At 37.9% G+C, this 20,370-nt stretch overlaps 1 protein-coding gene and 1 long non-coding RNA gene across 2 annotated transcripts; one reads left to right on the forward strand and one right to left on the reverse strand.

Annotated features, from left to right (window-relative positions):
- Positions 1-9,013: 9,013 nt before the first annotated feature.
- On the reverse strand, positions 9,014-9,961 carry LOC113332080. The gene is made up of 3 exons (XR_003351331.1): positions 9,841-9,961; positions 9,525-9,708; positions 9,014-9,304 (listed from the first exon to the last, which is right to left on the reverse strand). It is a non-coding gene; the product is annotated as an uncharacterized LOC113332080 (long non-coding RNA).
- Positions 9,962-10,715: 754 nt separating this feature from the next.
- LOC113331984 (aspartic proteinase-like protein 1) lies at positions 10,716-15,360 on the forward strand. The gene is made up of 10 exons (XM_026578639.1): positions 10,716-11,546; positions 11,706-11,844; positions 12,536-12,777; positions 12,922-13,149; positions 13,255-13,393; positions 13,482-13,552; positions 13,644-13,743; positions 14,057-14,117; positions 14,206-14,277; positions 14,788-15,360. The coding sequence occupies exons 1-10, from the start codon at positions 11,233-11,235 to the stop codon at positions 15,018-15,020; spliced, it is 1,599 nt and encodes a 532-aa protein (XP_026434424.1). The 5' UTR covers positions 10,716-11,232; the 3' UTR covers positions 15,021-15,360.
- The last annotated feature ends 5,010 nt before the right edge of the window (positions 15,361-20,370 follow it).

Below are 20,370 nucleotides of genomic sequence, written 5' to 3' on the forward strand. Positions count from 1 at the left end.
GAGAATTAATGCACAAAAGATGAGTTAATTGCCAACAAAAAGATATAGATATATACATTATTTGGCACTCATCAAATACCCCCAAACCTGAATTTTACTTGTCCTCAAGTAAAACAAAACTAAGGAAATCCTAACTATACCACTGTCGCTGGTCTCTCGAATGCATTTAGCGTATGCACTAAGCCTTTTAAACCACTAAGTGTCCCTAGTGGACGAGTTGAAGTCTCGTGAAGGTTTGCTTAGAACGTACCTACAAAGTTCTAGGTCAAAATATAAGCTCAGATTCCATAAAATGTGACATGTGCAAGTCAGTTTAAGCTCACAGCAAAATGGAGATGTCAATCTAGCTATCAAAGGCACAATCCTAGCACTGATAACAAAAAAGACATGTGATAAGAGTGTAAAGTGTATCTACACATGTGTAAAGAAAGATCGGATGTTATGACTACTAATCACCAAGAGATAGTTTCTCAGGCTAAGAACCAAGGTCGAAATCTAGCTAGCTGTCCGGACTTTACGAGAATTGTGAATGAGTTGGAGGTATTTCACAATTACTCGCGTTGTACATCAATGGCATACACCCTTCCTTGCTTATTACAATGAAACAACAAAATGACTCTTTACATGACTCTTATTTACATTGACTACTCTCTTTTATTTTTGGAACAAGAGAGGATGGAATTGAAAAATACTTGAATTTTTTTTTTTTTGATTTTTTTTTTTTTTTTTTTTTTGCATAAGGAAATACTTTTGATACATATACAAAAGGAAACAAAAATTACATGACACTTTGCAAGAGGTAGCCCTTTTTGATGCACCCAGTTAAATTCGAATGGTTGTCTTTCTTAATGTAACCTCCACCTTCTATCCCAACCAACCAAAGAACAAGCTAGTCAAGTTTCGTTCAGTATTCTAAAGTGATTGGCAATCGTAACTTCCTATCAAACACCTTGAAGATCGAGGCCATACATGTATTGGTAGATCGTGCGCGTGCAAATTTCTTATCACTATGTGAATTGTGCTAGAATCAGGGTGCCTAAATATCTAGACTAAGACTCCTAATAAAAATACATATTTGCACAAGAGTCAACATTTCAAGGTAAATGAGCTCCATTTTTATGATTTTTTAATTTTTAATTTTTTTGAATTTTTTCGATTTTTTCAAAAAGAAGAAGGAGTTCGTTTTCAATTATGGCATATTATCATGGTATCTACTCTATACCCCCAAACCTAAACTAAACATTGTCCTCAATGTTTAAAAATATGGAAAGAATTAAAATGCAACATATGGAAAGGGACATGCTGAAAAGAGTAAAAGGAGAGAGAATACCCGATTTCGGCGAAAGCAGAATTAAAACTCCGTTATCCAAGGCAAAACTCCAACATATTCGGAGTCACAATGGATGAGCACAAAATATATACAAAAGGAAATTTAACTAACACATTATCTACAAGAAAATTTGGTTTTTAATGGGATTGGACTTTTTGGGAAAAATTTGGTTTTGTCGGGAGACATTTGGTTTTGATGGGAAAAAGAAAAATTTTGGTTTTTTTTTTTTTTTCAAAAGAAAATAAAATTTGGTTTTTGAATGGGAGCAAGCCCACTGTTGGTTTTGTGTTTGCTTTGGCTCAGCTGGTTTGAAAACGTTTGGTGAAACTGAGTCCAAAATCTCGGCCTAGAATTTGGGTACTCGGCTCACTAACGAGTTAACCTAGCGTGATCGGTTACAAGCTCAGCTGGGTTTAAAAACCCAGAATACAAAATACAAGTCCAAATTAAACAAGCTCACAAAAATTAAATACAAGCCCACAAATAAATTATTACAACCCAACAGAAAATAAGAGAAGCCCAAAAATTGGCTTTAATATTACAAGCCCACAATTAAAAAATTGGAAGCCCACAATTCGGGTTCTCTTAAATGGGTTACCTTTTAAGCACAGCCCAGCTGCTCTGATATTGTTGCAAAAACCCAGTTGGGTTTTGGTTCTTTTCCTTGGTGGCGTCCCAGCAGAGGAAAAACAGGTTCAGAACAGCAGGTCCAACAGCAAATGAAGTGAAGCAGATGCAGATGCAAATGCTATGCAGTGAAATGCAAAAACAGCTAATAAAACTACAAGAGAAAACACAGCACCAATCCCCGGCAGCGGCGCCAAAAACTTGGTAGGCTTTGGGATATGTATAAAATAAGAGCAAAAGACAGCCTACAGTGATACCTGCAAATGCACAGGGTCAGTTGTAGCTTGTGTGCAAGAACAGGGTCATTCCACAGGGACTTGGGTGTATTGAAGTTTCCTAGACTAAAGTTATCTAAACAAGTAACTAAGTGGCAGTGAGATAGTGACAGTGGAGGTTAAACTGTGTAAGAGTGAACAATGGTTGTAACTGAACTAGTGAAGGCAGTGAAGTAAATGTGATAGTGAAGCAAAGGTAACTGGAAACAAAACCAAATAAACCAAGGCTGTTAGCCAAGGGCAGGGAGGAGAAGAAGTAACAAAACAGTTAAAAAAAAAAAAAGAAAAGAAAAGCAAAGCCAAGGCAATGGCTTTAGGCATTCATCTAGAGTGGGAAGAGAACCAGCTTGCTCACAGTCACTAGTGAGCACTAGTTTCTCCCCACTGCTCAATCAACTCAATGCTCTAAGGCTCTAACCTAGCATTGACACACAACAGTAAACTAACCCTAACATGAAATTAAACCATAAAAACAGGAAATTAAACATCACACATGGAATTAAAACATAACAATTGAAATTGAAATTGAAAATTAAAACAAACCTAAATTGAAACTGGAACTAAATCGAATTAAAATTAAAATATCAAAACTGAAATTTAACCCTAATTGGTTACTTGGTTAATCCAAGAACACCTTCTACACATAATACATATCCCCTATTTATACCCAGGACACCCAATTAGGGTTTACAAACCAAATCCCTAAATTTCCCCCAAAAACAGTAAAACTAGGGTTTTAAATTCATCTCACCAATCATGATGAAAGTTGTTTCTGACTTCGACCCACGTTGCTACATCTCCTTCTAGCCTTCCTGCACGCTTCGAATTCGTCTATAGACTCACTTATTTTACTGATTTCTCACCTAGGGTTTCAGAGAAAGGAATGGTGAGAAATCAGTGAAATAAGGGGCTAGAGAGAGGGGGAAAAAGGGAGGGTAGGTGATGGTGGTAGATATGGCGACGTTTGGTGGCTGTGGCAGGTATGGAAGGTGGCTGGGCAGAGGGTGGCAGGGAGAGGTGGTTCTGTTGCATAGAGGGGGGGAAGAGAAGATCGAAGAGAAATTGGGTAAGGTCTATTTGGTTTGATGGGTATAGGGTTAGGTTGTTCGAGTGTGAGGCGGGCTCATCAGATTTCGATGTTAGGCGAGTAATAGGCGTTTGATCGATACATCTGAAATGCATCCAACGATAAGATGGAACATAGCCTTCAGAGACCGTCGGATGAAGAGATACAACGAAACTAACAGCGTGAGATGGAGTTAGGTGCTGTAGTGTTGGTCAGGAATTTCAGACTTTGATGCACGAAGAGGAGGCGACCGTTGGATGATGATATGGATCCAATCTGACGGCTACATGAGAAGTGGGTTATGGATTTGGGTTTTGGTTTGGGAGATAAGTTGGGCTTGGGATAATTCTGAGCCCATTTCTTCTTTAAGAACAATTCTTCCTTCTTAAGCCCATTCCTAGCTTTTTGGTCTTGCGCACAACATTCTTCGCGGCTTCCTTGTGTAATTCCTCCCGGCTTTTCACTACTTTTCTGCTCTTTTCGCTCCGCGACTCATCCGAACTTCATTTATTACCTAAAAATGCAAAATTAAGTAAGAAAAATATTTATTCTTGAAAACAATGAAAATACAGAATATGGGTTAAAATGGAGAATTAATGCACAAAAGATGAGTTAATTGCCAACAAAAAGATATAGATATATACATTATTTGGCACTCATCAGCAGGGGACTTAATGTTGATGGTGGATTTTAGTTCAGGGCTAAAATTGTAAAAACAAAATTAATATGCTGACATCCTGCAAAGGATAAAGTCATTTGATAAGCGATGAGCGCAGAAAACCTCTCGCTTTATTTACTTGAAGCAATTCAATAAATACATAAAATTCACCCAGAATGGTGCATGTAGCAACAATCCCAAATATTCTGTGAATTTTTTAGCATTATTAATTAATGCATGATTAACCTAGTATTTCGTATGTTGTTCCTCGTCTAACTCTCATGTTTGGCATGACATGACGACTGAGTGTTCACTCTCAGCAGAGTAGCATGAATCTCCAAGTGTCAAATTCGAGAATGCATAAAATACGCGTACATGATACATCGCTCTCTAACAAAGAGAATCTCACATCGGCGTGCTTATATTGGCCCGATCGAGCATGCTTAATTTCCTTAAAGGAAATCTAGATTGTCCAAATCAGTCTCAGAAACAATCGCGACCACACAAGTTGGTCATGCAATTTAACAAGCCTAACCAAACCCTGGCAAGAGTACGCGAGCATCGTGATGACCACCGGCGGGACCACTTATGCCCTAACCGGTCGAACATCACACGAACTCCTCCCAGCACATCAAACTTCAGCCCTAAAATAGGGTGGTTGCGCTGCTTTGGAAGAAGCTCAACAAGCTTAGACTGTTCAAAGCAGTCTTAAAGTCATCACGACCGTCCAACTTCACCAGCCTGGTTGGACGGCTTAGATCATCCCGTGAATGATCATTGAAACGCCAACTCCCACATTGGCGGTCCCTCTTTGTACCCACTTGATCGGTTTTCTCACGACCTATCCCTAGAGCAATGAACGTTTGCTCGAAGTGAGGCTGGCGTGATGCTTAGAGGGTCGTGGAAACTCCACTAGCGTCTTAAACCGATCACTACCATCCAACTTCGCCTACATGTTTGGATGGCTTAGATCGCGCTTAGGACCATCGGGCAGGTACACACATGTTCACCGTCGGCCCAATATGGGCCCCACACGGTCGGTCTCCCCAAAGAATGAGCATAGCCTGCCAAACCGTTTGGCCGAAGTCATGCGTGCGTGACTGCTTCAAAACCCTAATTAGGGTTTGTGGCATTGCATAACTGCCCCAGTTTGATCACGACCATCCATCTTTGCTAGCTTGGATGGAGGGTGTAGATATAGATTAAGGAGGTCCAGAGAGTATCAACGTGATCACCATGGGCCCACCTATACGTGTGACCGATCGACCTATGCCAACCATGGCTGAGCGCCTCGAAAAGCACGCCCAAAAGTGGCATGACATGCAACTTTCAAATCATTTGCAGTAATGGATTTCTGCCGCAAACCGATCTCAACCACTCGCCTTTGTCGGTCAAATTGAGTGGCCTAGATCGCATCTTCTTGAGACGAGACAGCATGGACATGTACATCGGCAGGCCGTCTACATGCATGCTTGGTCGGTCCACCAAAAATGGTGTCCATGCTTGAATTCGATCGAGCAAAAGAGTGATGCTTGGGCACCTCTTAAAAACCCTAATATTCCATCAACGGTCGCAAATGAGAGTCGTTAACCATCTCGTCCGTCCAACTTCGCTAGCTTGGTCGAAAGATTAGGTTAAAAGCTAGACGACCAGTGAGGCACCTCGATGATCACCGTCCGCCAGTCATTCATAGGAAGTGATCGTCCAGAGCATGGCTCGCCCATGCAGCCTCCAAACGATCACTTGAAGATGGTTGGACGTGATGTTATTTCAAGACGCTTGCTCCGCGACTTATTCAGAAAAGCTTTAAAACATCGATGCCTCATACATGCTGATCGTTTACAATGCATTACATGCATCGAACATACACGATATTTCATGAATATCGATTTCTTAAATAACTTAGTTATTTAACTTAGCACCGTATACTACTCTCTGTGGGTCCCACGATCTACTCATTCGAGACATCAAGCATGTCACAAACTGGGGGATATTTACTGGGGTATTGGTCTGGCGGTTTACAGCGTGCAGCATGCAACGCGCCATCATAAAAACGTGTCAGGAGGCATGGACGGTTAACGATGATGGGAAAAGTGGGCAAAGACGTGATCGTGCAATCACCTACACGACCCCACTACTCCATTACTCAACTTCCTCCACTTCCTATGAGATGAGGGTTTTGCGCTCAATGACCTGTATAAATAGGTCCTTCGTCTATTTCCAAAACACAAGAGACAAGCACAGAAAAACCAAGTGTTGTCACAGTATCCAGAAAACACCAGAGCTGACAGCTTACATTGTGCAAGCCAGTTCAACATTCTGATACAAGTCATAAATAGCCAACACATTCACAATCTCAACACCTTCTTCGCTTCCCTCCCTAAGATCAACTCCATCTCCTTCACTTTGTGACCGAAGCAAGTCTGGAACGGCCATTTCTTGGTTTAGGCCAAAATTGTATAGATAGATCTCTCGAATCAAAAGCACTCCCGTGCAGTGCATTTGTTTAGGGTTTAGATTCATTTCTCATCCACACACACCCAAAATTACCAAAACCAGCAGAAATAGTTTTCACCCATAAACAGAACTGAATTCTCGCCTCTTTACTTCCAAAGAAACAGAGAATGGGCAATTATTCTTTTCAGCCCACCTAAAATCCCACAGTCAATCCGCTAATGACGTGGCTATGACTTTTCCCAATCTTTGGTTCTCTGTTTTATTATTATTTTGGTTTTTTTCTTTTTGTTTTAAATCTGGAAACCAAGAAAAAATACGAAAAGAAAAAGAAAGAAAAACCAACTCTCTCAGTTACCGCACCATCACCAACCCATATATCAGAACTTGAAACCAACAAATAAGAAGAAGAAGTAGCCAACAGGTAACTTGTATCCAACTTCTCATAAGATTAACGAAAGTTTAAACATGATTTTGTTTATCACGAATCTTAAAAAAAAATAATTAGGGTTTAAAAAAATAATTATGGTAATCTTAAATCATATAGGGTTTAAAAAAGTATTATCCATAGTAATCTTTTCTATGTTTGATTATTTTGGGATGGCACCTCAATGAAATGTTCACGGTTTTGATTACTATTGATAATGCAGTCGGAGTTGTAGAATTCAATTTTGAATAATTCATCGTGCATGCATTAGCTGATCTTTATTCTCACTGTCCCTTCAATAGTTTTAGATTCATTTATAATAATATCTAGAGGTTTGTCGTACTTAATGCATTTGTAAGCCTAGAAATTTCTGTTGAAGTAGAAATCATTTGCATCTCTAATTGGGTCTTCAAGTTAATGCATTTGTAAGCCTAGAAATTTCTGTTGAAGTTGAAGCCTAGAAGTTTACCGACCAGTTGATAGCTTACTCAAGTTACTTAGTATATATATATATATATATATAGCTTAAATTTTTTAATCTAACTTAATTATATATGTTTATTGTACATGCAGTCATGAATGGAAACGAATTGGAGATTGAGGAACCTGAAATGTCTGGCAGTGATTGGATGATGATAGTAACCATGGTGATCAAACAGTCGAGCCGAAACTTGGAATGAGGTTTGAAAATGCTGATGAGTTATTTGAATTTTATAATAACTATGCGTACAAGACTGGATTTTCTGTTAAGAAACGAACATGTAAAAAGGAAAATGGAGTACTAGTACATGCATGGTTTCTTTCAAAGTCAATTCATACCGTATTACAGTATTTTGATTTAGTGTTTGGTTCCTTATAATCATGCATGTGTTGCTAAAGTTCTTTGAGGTAGTACATGTAGCACCACTCGCAAAATACAGTAGCAAAGATGAACATATATAGGGTCTGAGTCTTTTTGTTTATATTGTTTATGATTACAGCACTTCGCTGAACTCCAAAGAATCGAAAACATAAGAAATACTACGGAACAGTTTCGGGCACCACAAAGATCTTTATATGGAAGCGTTGGCAACGATGCAACTGCATCAGAATACCATATATTCATTCTGAGAATGGGGCACATACACAGAGAGTATTTTCTGGGAATGTTGATAGTGTTGCGCCTGCTTTTGGACATGGAGTATTTTCTGCGCATGTTGATAGTATTGCGCCTGCTTTTGGAGGAGCTCAGCCATGGAGAAGTGCACATTTAGCCAATGCCGCACATACAAATGAGGATGCTACCATTTCTTTGCAAGCAAATTTGAGCGGCTGGTTTACTCAAAAAAAAAGTAGTTGTCTGACAATGGGTTTAATCACAGACCTTTTTACTTTTCCTTACGTATTTATAATGTGGTACCATCGTATTTTGAATTGTTAAAACTTACTGTTGTTTCAGTTATTTAAAAATTATTAAATCTTATAGACTTAATAATAGAATATCAGTAACTATCCCAAACTCCTAAAAATGTATTTGCATTGATGACAACAAGAACACGCAGGTGTACCTTTAACTAACATTCCAATACTGAGTCATGCCAATAATACCAGATTTGCTGGCTGTTTGAGTTTTACCTGAATACAGAAACTTTTCATTACCTGTAGCACGAACGCAAAGAAGTATAGGCTATTTCTAAGTTCTGTGATCAAAATATACCCCCAGATTCATCTAAAGTTCACTAATTATAAAGTTCACTAGCATAACATGCATCTTTGATTTTTAAGTGAAACACTGCAGCTAGAGATGCTCAAACCCAGTTTCATTGCCCATAGTTCCACTGTGACTCTAGCTCAATATCCAAAAAAAAATTAAGGTGATCGAACCTTATTGCAGAAAATAGAAAAATACCATTCCTACTTGTAAACCGGGGCAGAGATTTATAATGAAGTTCTGGTTTGGACTGTAACAGTTACTGTGACTTAGATGACCTGTCTCCTGGTGGTTAATCTTGTTTATCAGGCACTTATGATCATAACTAAAGATCAAGTCTTCCGGGTGTGTAGTTTCACACTCACTTGACAGCAACTAATACAAGACAACTTGTACGTAGTTCAGGTAGTTCAGTTTACTCTACCTGAATAAGATAAGAGTGTGAAAGTAGTAATATGTATACTCTACTCTAAAACAGAAGTCATATAAAATGAAAAAGCCAGTAATGTATCTCTTAGCATATCAATATTTTTAAATGAACATGATACCATGAAATGTACAGCTTAAAAGAAACGAACAAATGTGTAGTCTAACCTATTCTAATGCCCATTACACTTACAAACTAGGCTATAATTACAAAGAACATTTTTATTTTTCGCTTTCAAAAGGCTCCATACTAGACTTCTAGTTCTTAGGCCTTAGCCTTATTTCCACTCAAAATGTTTTGGTTCCCCAGCTTCCCAAATAATGTAATTAGCTGAGACATGACATTCAGTTCTGAAGATAAGAAAAAAAAAATACATAATTTATTTTCAATCTAAATATAAATTCTCCAACAGTTCCTTTAAGATTGAACCCAAAAAACAAATCAAATCACAAGCCCAATGTCCAGTGTTCAAGAACAAGTTCTAATTTTGAAACTCAAATTCAAACTGGCTATACATGAAAAATGCAATAATAATAATAATAATTGAGAGTGAGTGAGTGAGTGAATTACCAGGATCTTGACGAGCTAATTGAATTTAGACAAAATCAAGGCCATCTCCATCACCAGATTCCAAAGATTGAAACTTGAGGGGTAAATGACTAGGAAGAGAAATTAAGTCAAGACCATCTCCGTCTTCCACCTCTTCTCGGCTTCTAGTGTTTGAAAATCTATTCACTTGTCTCTGGTCCTATTGCTTTACAAATTCAATCATACAGAAACAATGATAAACCATTTTGATTGTTTAAAATTCTTCTATAAACTTCTTCAAAAAAATCAAATCTTATAAAAGCATGACCTAAATCCTACCAACGAAAACAAAACTTACCTTCGCCGTTTTTATTAGGAAGAACTACGCACTCGTTAAGTGAAAACCCTTGATCGATGAAAACAATATCAGAGAACCCTTATGTTTATTTTGGAAGATAGAAAAATAGAAAATGACATAACACGTCAGAAAAAAACAGAAAACCAAAAATTAGGAAAAGTCATTGCAACGTCACCGATGGATTGACCACGGGGATTTTGGATGGGCTGAAAAAAATTTATCGAGAGTATGGTAATTTTTTCTGGTTTTACCTATTTCCCATCCCATTTTCCCTGCATCACATCCCAGGTACACAAAACAGATTTTACAGAACCTTTTTAAAGTTGGGTAAACAAGACTCACTATATTATTCTTCATATCGTTAACACTCTCACAACTTATCTTCATGGTCAACACTCTCACAACGGCAGCCGCCTAATTGATCAGAAATTAATTCCAAAATCACCATCTCATCGGTTCTGAGATCGGATCGCTAAACCTATTCTCCCTTTATTTTATTTTTCCGTACATGATATGAAACCAAACAATCCATTAATGTGAAACTGTTAGGTTTGGGGATAATATGAAAACCCAATTGAAACAGTGAAGCAATTATAAAAAGAAAAACACTTTGTTCAACGCATCGATACAAAATCTAATGTTCATTCAAGAAAGAAAAAAATAAGTTCCAGTTATGCGATTAACCATACTTCTTGCCGTTCTCATTTTGATTACAAAACCATTACTTGATTGTGTTTATAAACAGTACAAGCTTTAGAAATAGTGGTGGTAATACGAAGGTGGCGCGGTGGTGCTAGCATGAGTTGCACAGATTTATAGAGGTAATTTACGAGATTTAGGATTAGACAAGAAGAAGAAGATGGTTAGGGATGAAGATAAAAGTTACCAATACATTTTCATAGAGTGAGTCTTGTTCACCTATTTTAGATAAGTTATAAAAAAATTAATTTTTTGGATGGGATTTGGAAAAAGTGGGGATTCGAAATAGTCAAAACGTTATTACGACCGTTTTCAACTTTTCATAAACGGCTACAACATTGTTAATCGTTCCGAAGGAAGGATTATCCAAGGCCCATGCGCACAAGCGTAAAGTAGCAGTCTCAGCGCAAATTCCTCTAGTAGTGTTCATTCACAACAGAGGTTGGAAACGCGAACACTTTCCTTTTCTGCTTTTTCAGTATACTTTCATTATTAATTCTCCAACCAAAAAAAGCTTTCTAGCATAAAACCCTAGATCTCCATTTCTCCATAAATTACACTCAGCTGCTTAGATCTTCACCATCTAGTTTACCGCTACAAAATCTATAAGTTCATCTTATCTAATCGACGTGAAAAAACACTAGAATGTGAAGAGAGTGAAGTCTATTTTGAATTATTTAGAGTGAACTAGTTATGGAGACTCGGTTACTGATTTGTCTAGTAATGACTGCTCTTGTTCTTACTGATTTGAGTGAAGTAGTTGTCGCTGCTACTTTTACATCGAAGCTTATTCATAGATTCTCTGATGAAATGAAAGAATTTAGGGTTTCTAAAAATGGGGGAGATAAAATGTTAAGTTCATGGCCGAAACGTAAGAGTTTAGATTATTATCGGTTATTAGTGGGTAATGATTATCAGAGACAGAATATGAAACTTGGAGCTGAATATCAGTTCTTGTTTCCATCTCAAGGGAGTAAAACTATTTCCTTTGGAGATGACTTTGGCTGGTGAGTTTTTTTTTCCTTCTTTAGCTACTTTTGTAAGATTTGCTTAAATGTTGTGTATCTGGATGTTGAATTTAGTTAGAACAGCTAGGGTTCAATGGGCATAGTAGGAGACTTGTAAATTTCAAATTCTTATACATGTGTATGGTTGTTGTTGGATAGGTTACATTATACATGGATTGATATTGGAACACCAAATGTTTCATTTCTTGTTGCTTTGGATGCTGGTAGTGATTTGCTATGGGTTCCATGTGATTGCATAGAATGCGCTCCACTTTCTGCTAGTCACTACAGTAGTCTGGTATGCAAATCAACTGTACTTTCTTTCTTGATTTTGTTCAAATAAGAAAATGATTGTCCATATACATTTTTTGTTAATTATTTTTTTGCGACCCAAGTTGCTGTAATCAAAGTGAGGGCTATTAGTTATTTCATAAATGTTATTTGATAAGCTGTAATTTACTTGTTAATGCACTTCATCAACAAAACCGGTAAGCTTGAGTAACACCATCTTCATATAGAGATTTGTCATGGTTTATTCATCAACTTTATAGATTCGTACTAGAATAAATATGTGTTGCACAAGTATGTTTCATTCAGGAAGGAATGGTGCTTGTAAATGATGTTTATAATTTGTGTATAAACAATTTTATCAGGTTGGGAAGTAACAAATTTGGATTTCTTTACCTTTTTGCATCTCAAAGTAACTATAACCCTCAGCATCTACTCAATTGTAACTTTGCTATTATCTATGAATCTGCTACAAAAAGAAAATCCCCGTGCTTCTGGATTGTTACTTTGCCATCATGTAATCCATAGACCTTTAACAGATCATTGTTAGTAAATTTGTTATCACTCTGCTCATAAACATAATTCAGGATTCCTGATGCATCAAGTTTTAGGGTTTCATGCTAAGACTTGGTAACAGGTTTAGCACTTATTTCCAATGATTGATTGGCAGGTGCTCCCTGGTAGGAGCATCTATTATGCAGGATAGAGATTTGAGTGAGTATAGCCCATCTGAGTCAAGCACCAGCAAGCACGTATCTTGCAGCAATGAGTTGTGTCAGCTGGGTTCCAATTGCAAAACCCCAAAGCAACCCTGTCCTTATATTGCTAACTATTATTCAGATAATACCTCGAGTTCTGGGTTGCTAGTCGAAGATACACTACACTTGGCCTCAAGCAGTGGTCATGCATCAAAGAGTTTGGTGCAAGCTCCAGTCATCATAGGGTGTGTTCTATTTTGTCTTCTATCTACAGTTGTATATGTTGAAGTTCTCAATTCTAATGTTAGTATTTTCTTAGACTATGATTATTGATTTGATAAGTATTTTAATTTTGTCAGTACTAAGTCAGGGGTCTTTTCATCACACAGGTGTGGTAGAAAACAGAGTGGTGTATATTTGGACGGAGTTGCTCCTGATGGTGTAATGGGATTGGGACTAGGGGACATTTCAATTCTAAGTTCTCTAGCAAAAGCTGGATTGGCACCAAACTCTTTCTCAATGTGCTTTGATGATGATGATTCTGGTCGAATTTTCTTTGGGGACAAAGGAGCTGCATCTAAAAAATCCACATCTTTCTTGCCATTGGATGGGAAAATGTATGGCAGTCTTGACAACTTTATATGAAACATGTGCATTAGATTACCGTTGGTTGTCCACGTCAACAGTTATGCTTTGACTAATTTGGCTTTTGTTATATTCAGTGATGCCTACATGGTTGGAGTAGAGGGTTGTTGCATAGGGAGTTCTTGTCTGGAGCAAACTAAGTTCGAAGCACAGGTTGATAGTGGCACGTCATTCACGTTCCTTCCAAAGAAAGTATATGGGGAAGTCGTCTCGGAGGTAGTTCTTTTATCACAATTCCTTGGCTGAAATCTGTTTCTCTTTAGTTTGGTTCAATTACCATCTTATTCGTTATCCTTACTGATAGTTTGACAAGAAAATCAGTACTGAAAGGTCTAGTTATGAAGGATCCCCTTGGGAGTATTGCTACGAGACCGGGTATGATGTTTGTTAGATGTTGGTAAGAAGTTTCAGAACGTTCCTGCATGCTCCTTTTTGAGGTAACTTGTGTTTGCCTCGTGTTGAACAGTTCAGAGGGGTTGCACAAGATTCCTACCTTGTCTTTGATGTTTCCTCATAACAACAGCTTTGAGGTCCACAATCCTGTTTTTCTTATCTACGAAAATGAGGTGAATACCCTTCTCATATTTGTATTGCTTTCCCATAATCACATGCACATATGGTGGGGCATATGAAATGGATTTTGGATCATTCTGGATGAATTTTTGAGAAGCATATTAGACTGCCATAATCATAACAATTTATTTTTTTTGAGAAGCATATTAGACTGCCATTATCAATTGTTTAATTCGAAATTAAAACACAGATCACTAAAATATCGAGTACTAGACCATGATGTATCTGTACAGTATTTATATTTATACATGCACTGCTTCTAACTTACTAGTTGAATTCTCAAGTACTCTTAATTTTTCGCTACAGGAGGTTACTGGCTTTTGTTTGGCCATACAACCATCAGCAATAAATTACGGCATCATTGGCCGTAAGTTGAAAATTTTGCCTTTTGGAATCCCTTTTTGTTCTCTGCATCCAAGTTTTTTTTCTGATCATTAATTACATTTTTTTTGCAGAGAACTTTATGACGGGTTACCGTGTAGTGTTTGACAGGGAAAAGTTGAACCTGCACTGGTCACGTTCCAATTGTGAGTATCTGTGCTTCTATCTATTCTTGATAATATTAGCTAGGACTTGATAACCATTTCACAGTTAACAACGGTATTATCAATTTTGTTAGTGTTGGACTTTAGATATGAATTTGGGTCATAAAGCTCCATGAAGTTGCTACTTTTAACATGTAAATGATGACAGATTTTAATGAGATTTGGCAGTGTCAAGACACACCTTCAGTCTGCACATCTTTAGTCTAATTAATAATTATAGTTCAACCATATCAAACATTTAGTAAGTCTGCAGTAGCGTACATTTGCCATTCTCATTTTATAAGGTGCTTTGACCTCCCGTGTAAGTGCTACAATTTTGCGGAGACACTGCATTTATGAGCAAGAATGGCTAAGTAATTGGTGTGGACAATCTGATGTGATCATGATTTTATTCTTTTAATCACATAGGAATATTTCGTTAACCCACGTTAAATCCGAATTCGCTCCTTGAAAGCAGTGATCTGAGCCTAGTCTGTCATTGTTCACGTACAGGTCAAGATCTCAGTAATACAGAAGGTACCTCCTATCAAGATAAACCAGAGAACCCATTACCAACAAATGAGCAGCAGAGTACAGGTGGCGGTAAACATGCAGTTGCTCCTGCGGTTGCTGGCAGAACTACTACTCCCTCAACTGCCTCAAGATGGTTTATGAACAAATTGCAGTTACCTGCCCAATTGAGCTTATTACTTCTCGTCACTTCCCTCTTGCGTTCAGTAATCTAAGTTAGGCAATATTTTCTCTTAGATTCTATCTATGTATAGAGAGATAGTATGCCTGTAAATGTTTTTAATCTTGTCAAAGCTTTTCATGTTATCCAATATAGGGTTTTTTTGTTTCCCTTTCAATAGTCATTGGATGCATTGGAGTTCGTGGAGAATACTTGGGGATGTTTACACTCACATTTTGGTTTCGCTATAGTTTTGAGTTTGCTATCCTTGTAAAACCGTAGGTTGTGTTACTGAGCTGTTTCACAGTATGTTGGGCGTAGTGATGCCGTTGTATCTGTAACTTGACACATGAATATTCTCTGGTTGGAATTATGATTTTTCTTCTTTTTTTTCCTTCTTCCGGATTTGATGAAAAGGGTACACGTCTTGCAGCGGCCACATGTTCCTTTATATGTTTGCGCCTTTTGTACATGGAGTCTAGGCATGGTTAAACTTTCTCACAAGGTTCTATCTGGTGCAGGTAGGGCCTTATCGTTCAGAATCCTACGTGTTTGCTTCCCTATACCGCAGTTAGAATGCTGTGTCGATGCTGTCACTTTCTGACTCCGACTCCGGCATCTAGTCATGCTTAGACCGGGTCTTATGGAGCTTCCCAAGCTCTTCCCAGCTAAAAAAACCGTAGTCTAAAGCACCTCTTTCCTCTCCCCTTCCGTGCTCTGTGAGAATCCCAGCGGGAAGACTCCCGTGACAGATAATGGTTATCCGTTCTCAAAAAGGTGAAAATGGCCAGCCATCATCTGTTCTTCAAAAAAAACCCGGTTAACTAACCGTTCAAGAGGAACGGCTACTCATTAACCGTTTTTGTATTTTAGAAAACGGCTACCCATTGTCTGTTTCTTGACTTTTTTTTCCGTTTACACCCCGTCGACATTTTTTCAGTTTCATTAACCAACAAATTCTTGACACTCTTTTTACACCAGGCCGTGGTAGACGTTTCCGAGATTTCTTGTTATACGAATTTTTCCGTTGTGTTGGATCGGCGTGTTTAGGGGACATTGTGCTGACCATTTTTTAGAATGGCAATCTACCTAACGGGGTGTAGCATACACAGTGAGTCGATAAGTCGTATTAAGATCGATGATTGAGAAATACGCGTAAAGAAATTCATTTTATTCAGATACAACACAACGTAGTACACTTAATAATTATTGAAAATTAAACCTCGCTCACCGTCGCAAGCAATGCGTCTGCACTTTGCCCGTGCATTAAACCTTTAAACCTTTAGGTGTTCCTAACGACCGAGTGTAGTCTCGGGAGGGTTTTTCAGAGGTTTACCCGCAAAACCTTTACGACCGGCGTAGCGGTACTAGTCTTCATCACCATCTTCACCAGAATCACGACATACCATATCGGGCAACCTCAGCTTCAGGAATAAATAACATTCGTACAATTTGAATGGCTTGCCAGTTGCGGCTTCGTATCTACCTTGCGACTCCATTTCCTATATGAAACTACAACCAAAAATTAACTAGTGTTTTATTAAAATATTGTTTTAACATAGTTTTAGTTAAAATGGAAAACATATAAACATATGCTTAAAGTCATTAATTATACCTATCAAGTTTTAGTTCCTAAAATACAAAACCCAAAAACCCCTGCTGATTACAGACCAACCAATATGTCTAATGTTAGCTACAAAATTATTTCAAAATTTTTAGTTAACCTTCTTAAACCTCTTTTTGACAGACATTATTTTTCCTACTCAAACTGTTATTATCACATGTAGACATTTCCATGACAATATCTTTATTGCTCATGAGATCCTGCATAGTATGAAACTTAAAAGGATTAAGCAGGCTCTGATAGGTTTGATATGTCGAAAACATTCGACAGGGAGGTATTTTTTGTTGTCTATTTTTTGGCAATTGGGTTTCGTAATGACCAGATTACTTTGATTGAACAATGTATATCTACTTCAAATATCTCTATTCTTATTAATGGTAGTCGTACTTCAACTTTTTCTACGATTCGGGTGTTTGTGGGTGAAAATTGTTTCTACTGTTTTTGGTAAATTTGGGTGTGTGTGGATGACAAACGAATCTAAACCCTAAACAAATGCACTGCACGGGAGTGCTTTTGATTCGAGAGATCAATCTATACAATTCTGGCCTAAACCAAGAAATGGTCGCTCCAGACTTGCTTTGGTCACAAAGTGAAGGAGATGGCGTTGATCTTAGGGAGGGAAGCGAAGAAGGTGTTGAGATTGTGAAGGTATTGGCTGTTTATGATTGTATCAGAATGTTGAACTAGTTTGCACAATGTAAGCTATTAGTTCTGGGTATTTTCTGGATACTGTGACAACACTTGGTTTTTCTGCGTCCCTTTAAGCATCACGTCAGCCACACTTCGAGCAAGCGTTCATTTCTCTAGGGCTAGGTCGTGAGAAAACCGATCAGGTGGATGAGGAGTGGGCCCGCTAATGTGTGCATTAGTGCTTCACTGATCAATTGTGGGATGATCTAATCCGTCCAACCAGGCTGGTGAAGTTGGACGGTCATGATGATTTTAAGACTGCTTTGAGCGGTCTTGCTCGCTTGAGTCTTCCCCAAAGAAACACGGCCATCCCTCTTTGGGGACGGCATTTGACAGGCGTTAGGGGTATAGCGTGGTGTTCGACCGGCTAGGGCATAGGAGGGCCCGCCGGTGAACATCACGGTGATTGACTGCTCCTGTTAGGGTTCGTCTAGGCTAGTTAAATTATGCGGCCAACTTGCGTGGTCGTGATCGTTTCTGATACTGACATGGACAGTCCAGATTTCCCTTAGGGAATTAAACATGCTCGATCGGGCTAATATAAGTGCACCGACACAGGGTTCTCTTGGTTAGAGAATGGTATGGCCTGCAGGTATTTCGTGCATACCTCACTATTGACACTTGGAGATTCGTGTTACTCTGCTGAGAGTAAATACTCAGTCGTCATGCCGCACCAATAATGAGAGTCCTGCTGAGAACAACATAGGAAATACAAGGCAACTCATGCATTAATTAATAATGTTATAAATACATTGAATATTTGGGATTGTTGCTACATACACTATTCTGAGCGAATTCTGTATATCTATTGAATTGCTTCAAATAAAACGAGAGGATTTATGCGCTCATCGTTTGTCAAATGGATTTATCCGTTGCAGGATGTCAGCAAATTCCTTTGGTTTTACAATTTTAGCCATGAACTAAAATCCACCATCAACAGAGAGTTTTTCTGCGCTCATCGCTTATCAAATGGCTTTATCCTTTGCAGGATGTCAGCACACGACTTTATCCTTTGCAGGATGGCAGCTCATTAAATTTGGTTTTACAATTTTAATCCTGAACTAAAATCCACCATCAACATCGGGGTATCCGTCAAGAAGACCCATTTTCTTCCTATTTATTTATTTTCATCATGGAAGCTTTTGCTCGACTTTTGCAGCTTAGTATTGATTCTGGTCATCACGAATTAGAATTAATCACCATTGTCCTTCAATCAATCATCTGTTTTTTTGCAGATGATTGTTTGTTATTTTTTCAAGTTAATTCTTCTCAGATGGACATCTTCAACACTTTCTTTACATTTTTGGAAAGCTTCAGATCAGGTGATAAATATGCAGAAATCTACTTTGTTTTTTGGTAAACACACTTGTAATGCGCATAAGTCTAGTAACTGGAATTCTTGGTATGAAAGGACTTGGAGAAAAATATTTGGGTATACCTATTATGAAGCACAAATCCAGACACAAGTATTATTGATAACATGTACAATAAGTTGCAGGGTTCGCAGAGTAAAATTGTTAATCAAGCTGGAAAAACTACTCAAGTGAATGTTGTTCCGAGCACCATAGCCATGTATCAAATGCAGGTTTTTAAATTACGTGAAACAAAAATTCATCAAATGGACAGAATTTAGAGAAGTTATTGGTGGAAGAATTACAACAATCCTCATTCTCGGAAATATATTTCATGGAAAAATGTATGTTTTTTAGTGAAATTGGCACCCAGAGCACAACAGAACACATGATCACAAAGGGTAATTGGTGATTTGAATTAAACATGGGAAATATAATAGGAAAGACAAAAGATAAAGAAGCACACACAATCACAACACAAGATATACGTTGTTCACCTTTACATGTTACATCCTACAGCCAACAAACACCACCAGAAAAACTTCCATTACAAACCAAGATCATTACATGCTCTTTAACCAACCCAGATAAGACCCAAAGAGTTAACAAGACATACCCGAGAACACCATTGAAGAAACCATAGAATCCAACTCTCTAAACCAGCCTCATGTCTTCTCTTTTACACTTTCTTCATGGTTGCTAATAACAGAGGAGAAACATAGAAACACTAGAAACTTGGCCTTAAACACCAGAACACCAAAATCCTCTCTAGACAAGCTTTGCTCTCACACCAATAGTGACCTTCATGGTAGCGCTCGACCCTCCTTACAAAAGATACCAAAATTCTAGGCACAAGGATTTACCACTCTTCTAGGCTGGATTCCTATAAACCTACAATTCTAGTCCTATATATAAAGAACACAAACTTGGCCACCAAGTATAAGTCTCCTATCAGGATACTAAACTCTTTCCTAAACTCTATCAAACCTAGATACGAAAATCCACTTCAATATAGAAACAAACCTAAAATATGAAACCCATGGTATTCCTAACAATGTTTACCTAAAAGGTTTGGTGGATTAGGCCTTAAAAATTTGAGCAGTTATAACTTAGCTTTTCTTGCAAAACTGGCTTGGCAATCTTTACACAATCAAGATGCTTTATGGGAAAAAATGTTGAAAGGTGAACATTTTCCTCATAATGACTTGCAATTTTTCCCTCCACCAGTAAGCTCTAATTCAAGTTGAATTTTTGACAAAGTATTTGTATTGGGCGTGAGATTGTTTTTGAAAAATGCTAAATGGAGTGTAGGTAATGGTACTCATATTGACATCTGACCTCTAAGTGGATTCCTATTACGAATTATGCATTACAAGATTGGGGTGATTTGGATACTTCTAAGTATCAATGGGTTTCAGATTTTATAGATACTCGTGTTGAACAGTGGAATGTAGCGCTTCTTCGCCATCTTTTTACGCCTGATCAGGTGAACTCCATTTTAACTATACCCATTCAGTTAGATCAAGAAGATATATAAATGGTTTTTTACAAGTACTGGTATTTTTACAACTGCCTCAACTTACAAGATGCTTTGTCACAAGGATTTGATCACAGACAACTCTATGGGCTTATCTCAACATTTTTGGTTATCCTTCTGGAAGTTGAAAGTACCTTACAAGTTTCAAATTTTTCTAGGAAAAGAAGTTCACAGTGCTATTCCAGTTAAAGCACGAATATTC

This window comes from Papaver somniferum, unplaced genomic scaffold (genome assembly GCF_003573695.1).
Source record: "Papaver somniferum cultivar HN1 unplaced genomic scaffold, ASM357369v1 unplaced-scaffold_128, whole genome shotgun sequence".
NCBI lineage: Eukaryota > Viridiplantae > Streptophyta > Magnoliopsida > Ranunculales > Papaveraceae > Papaver > Papaver somniferum.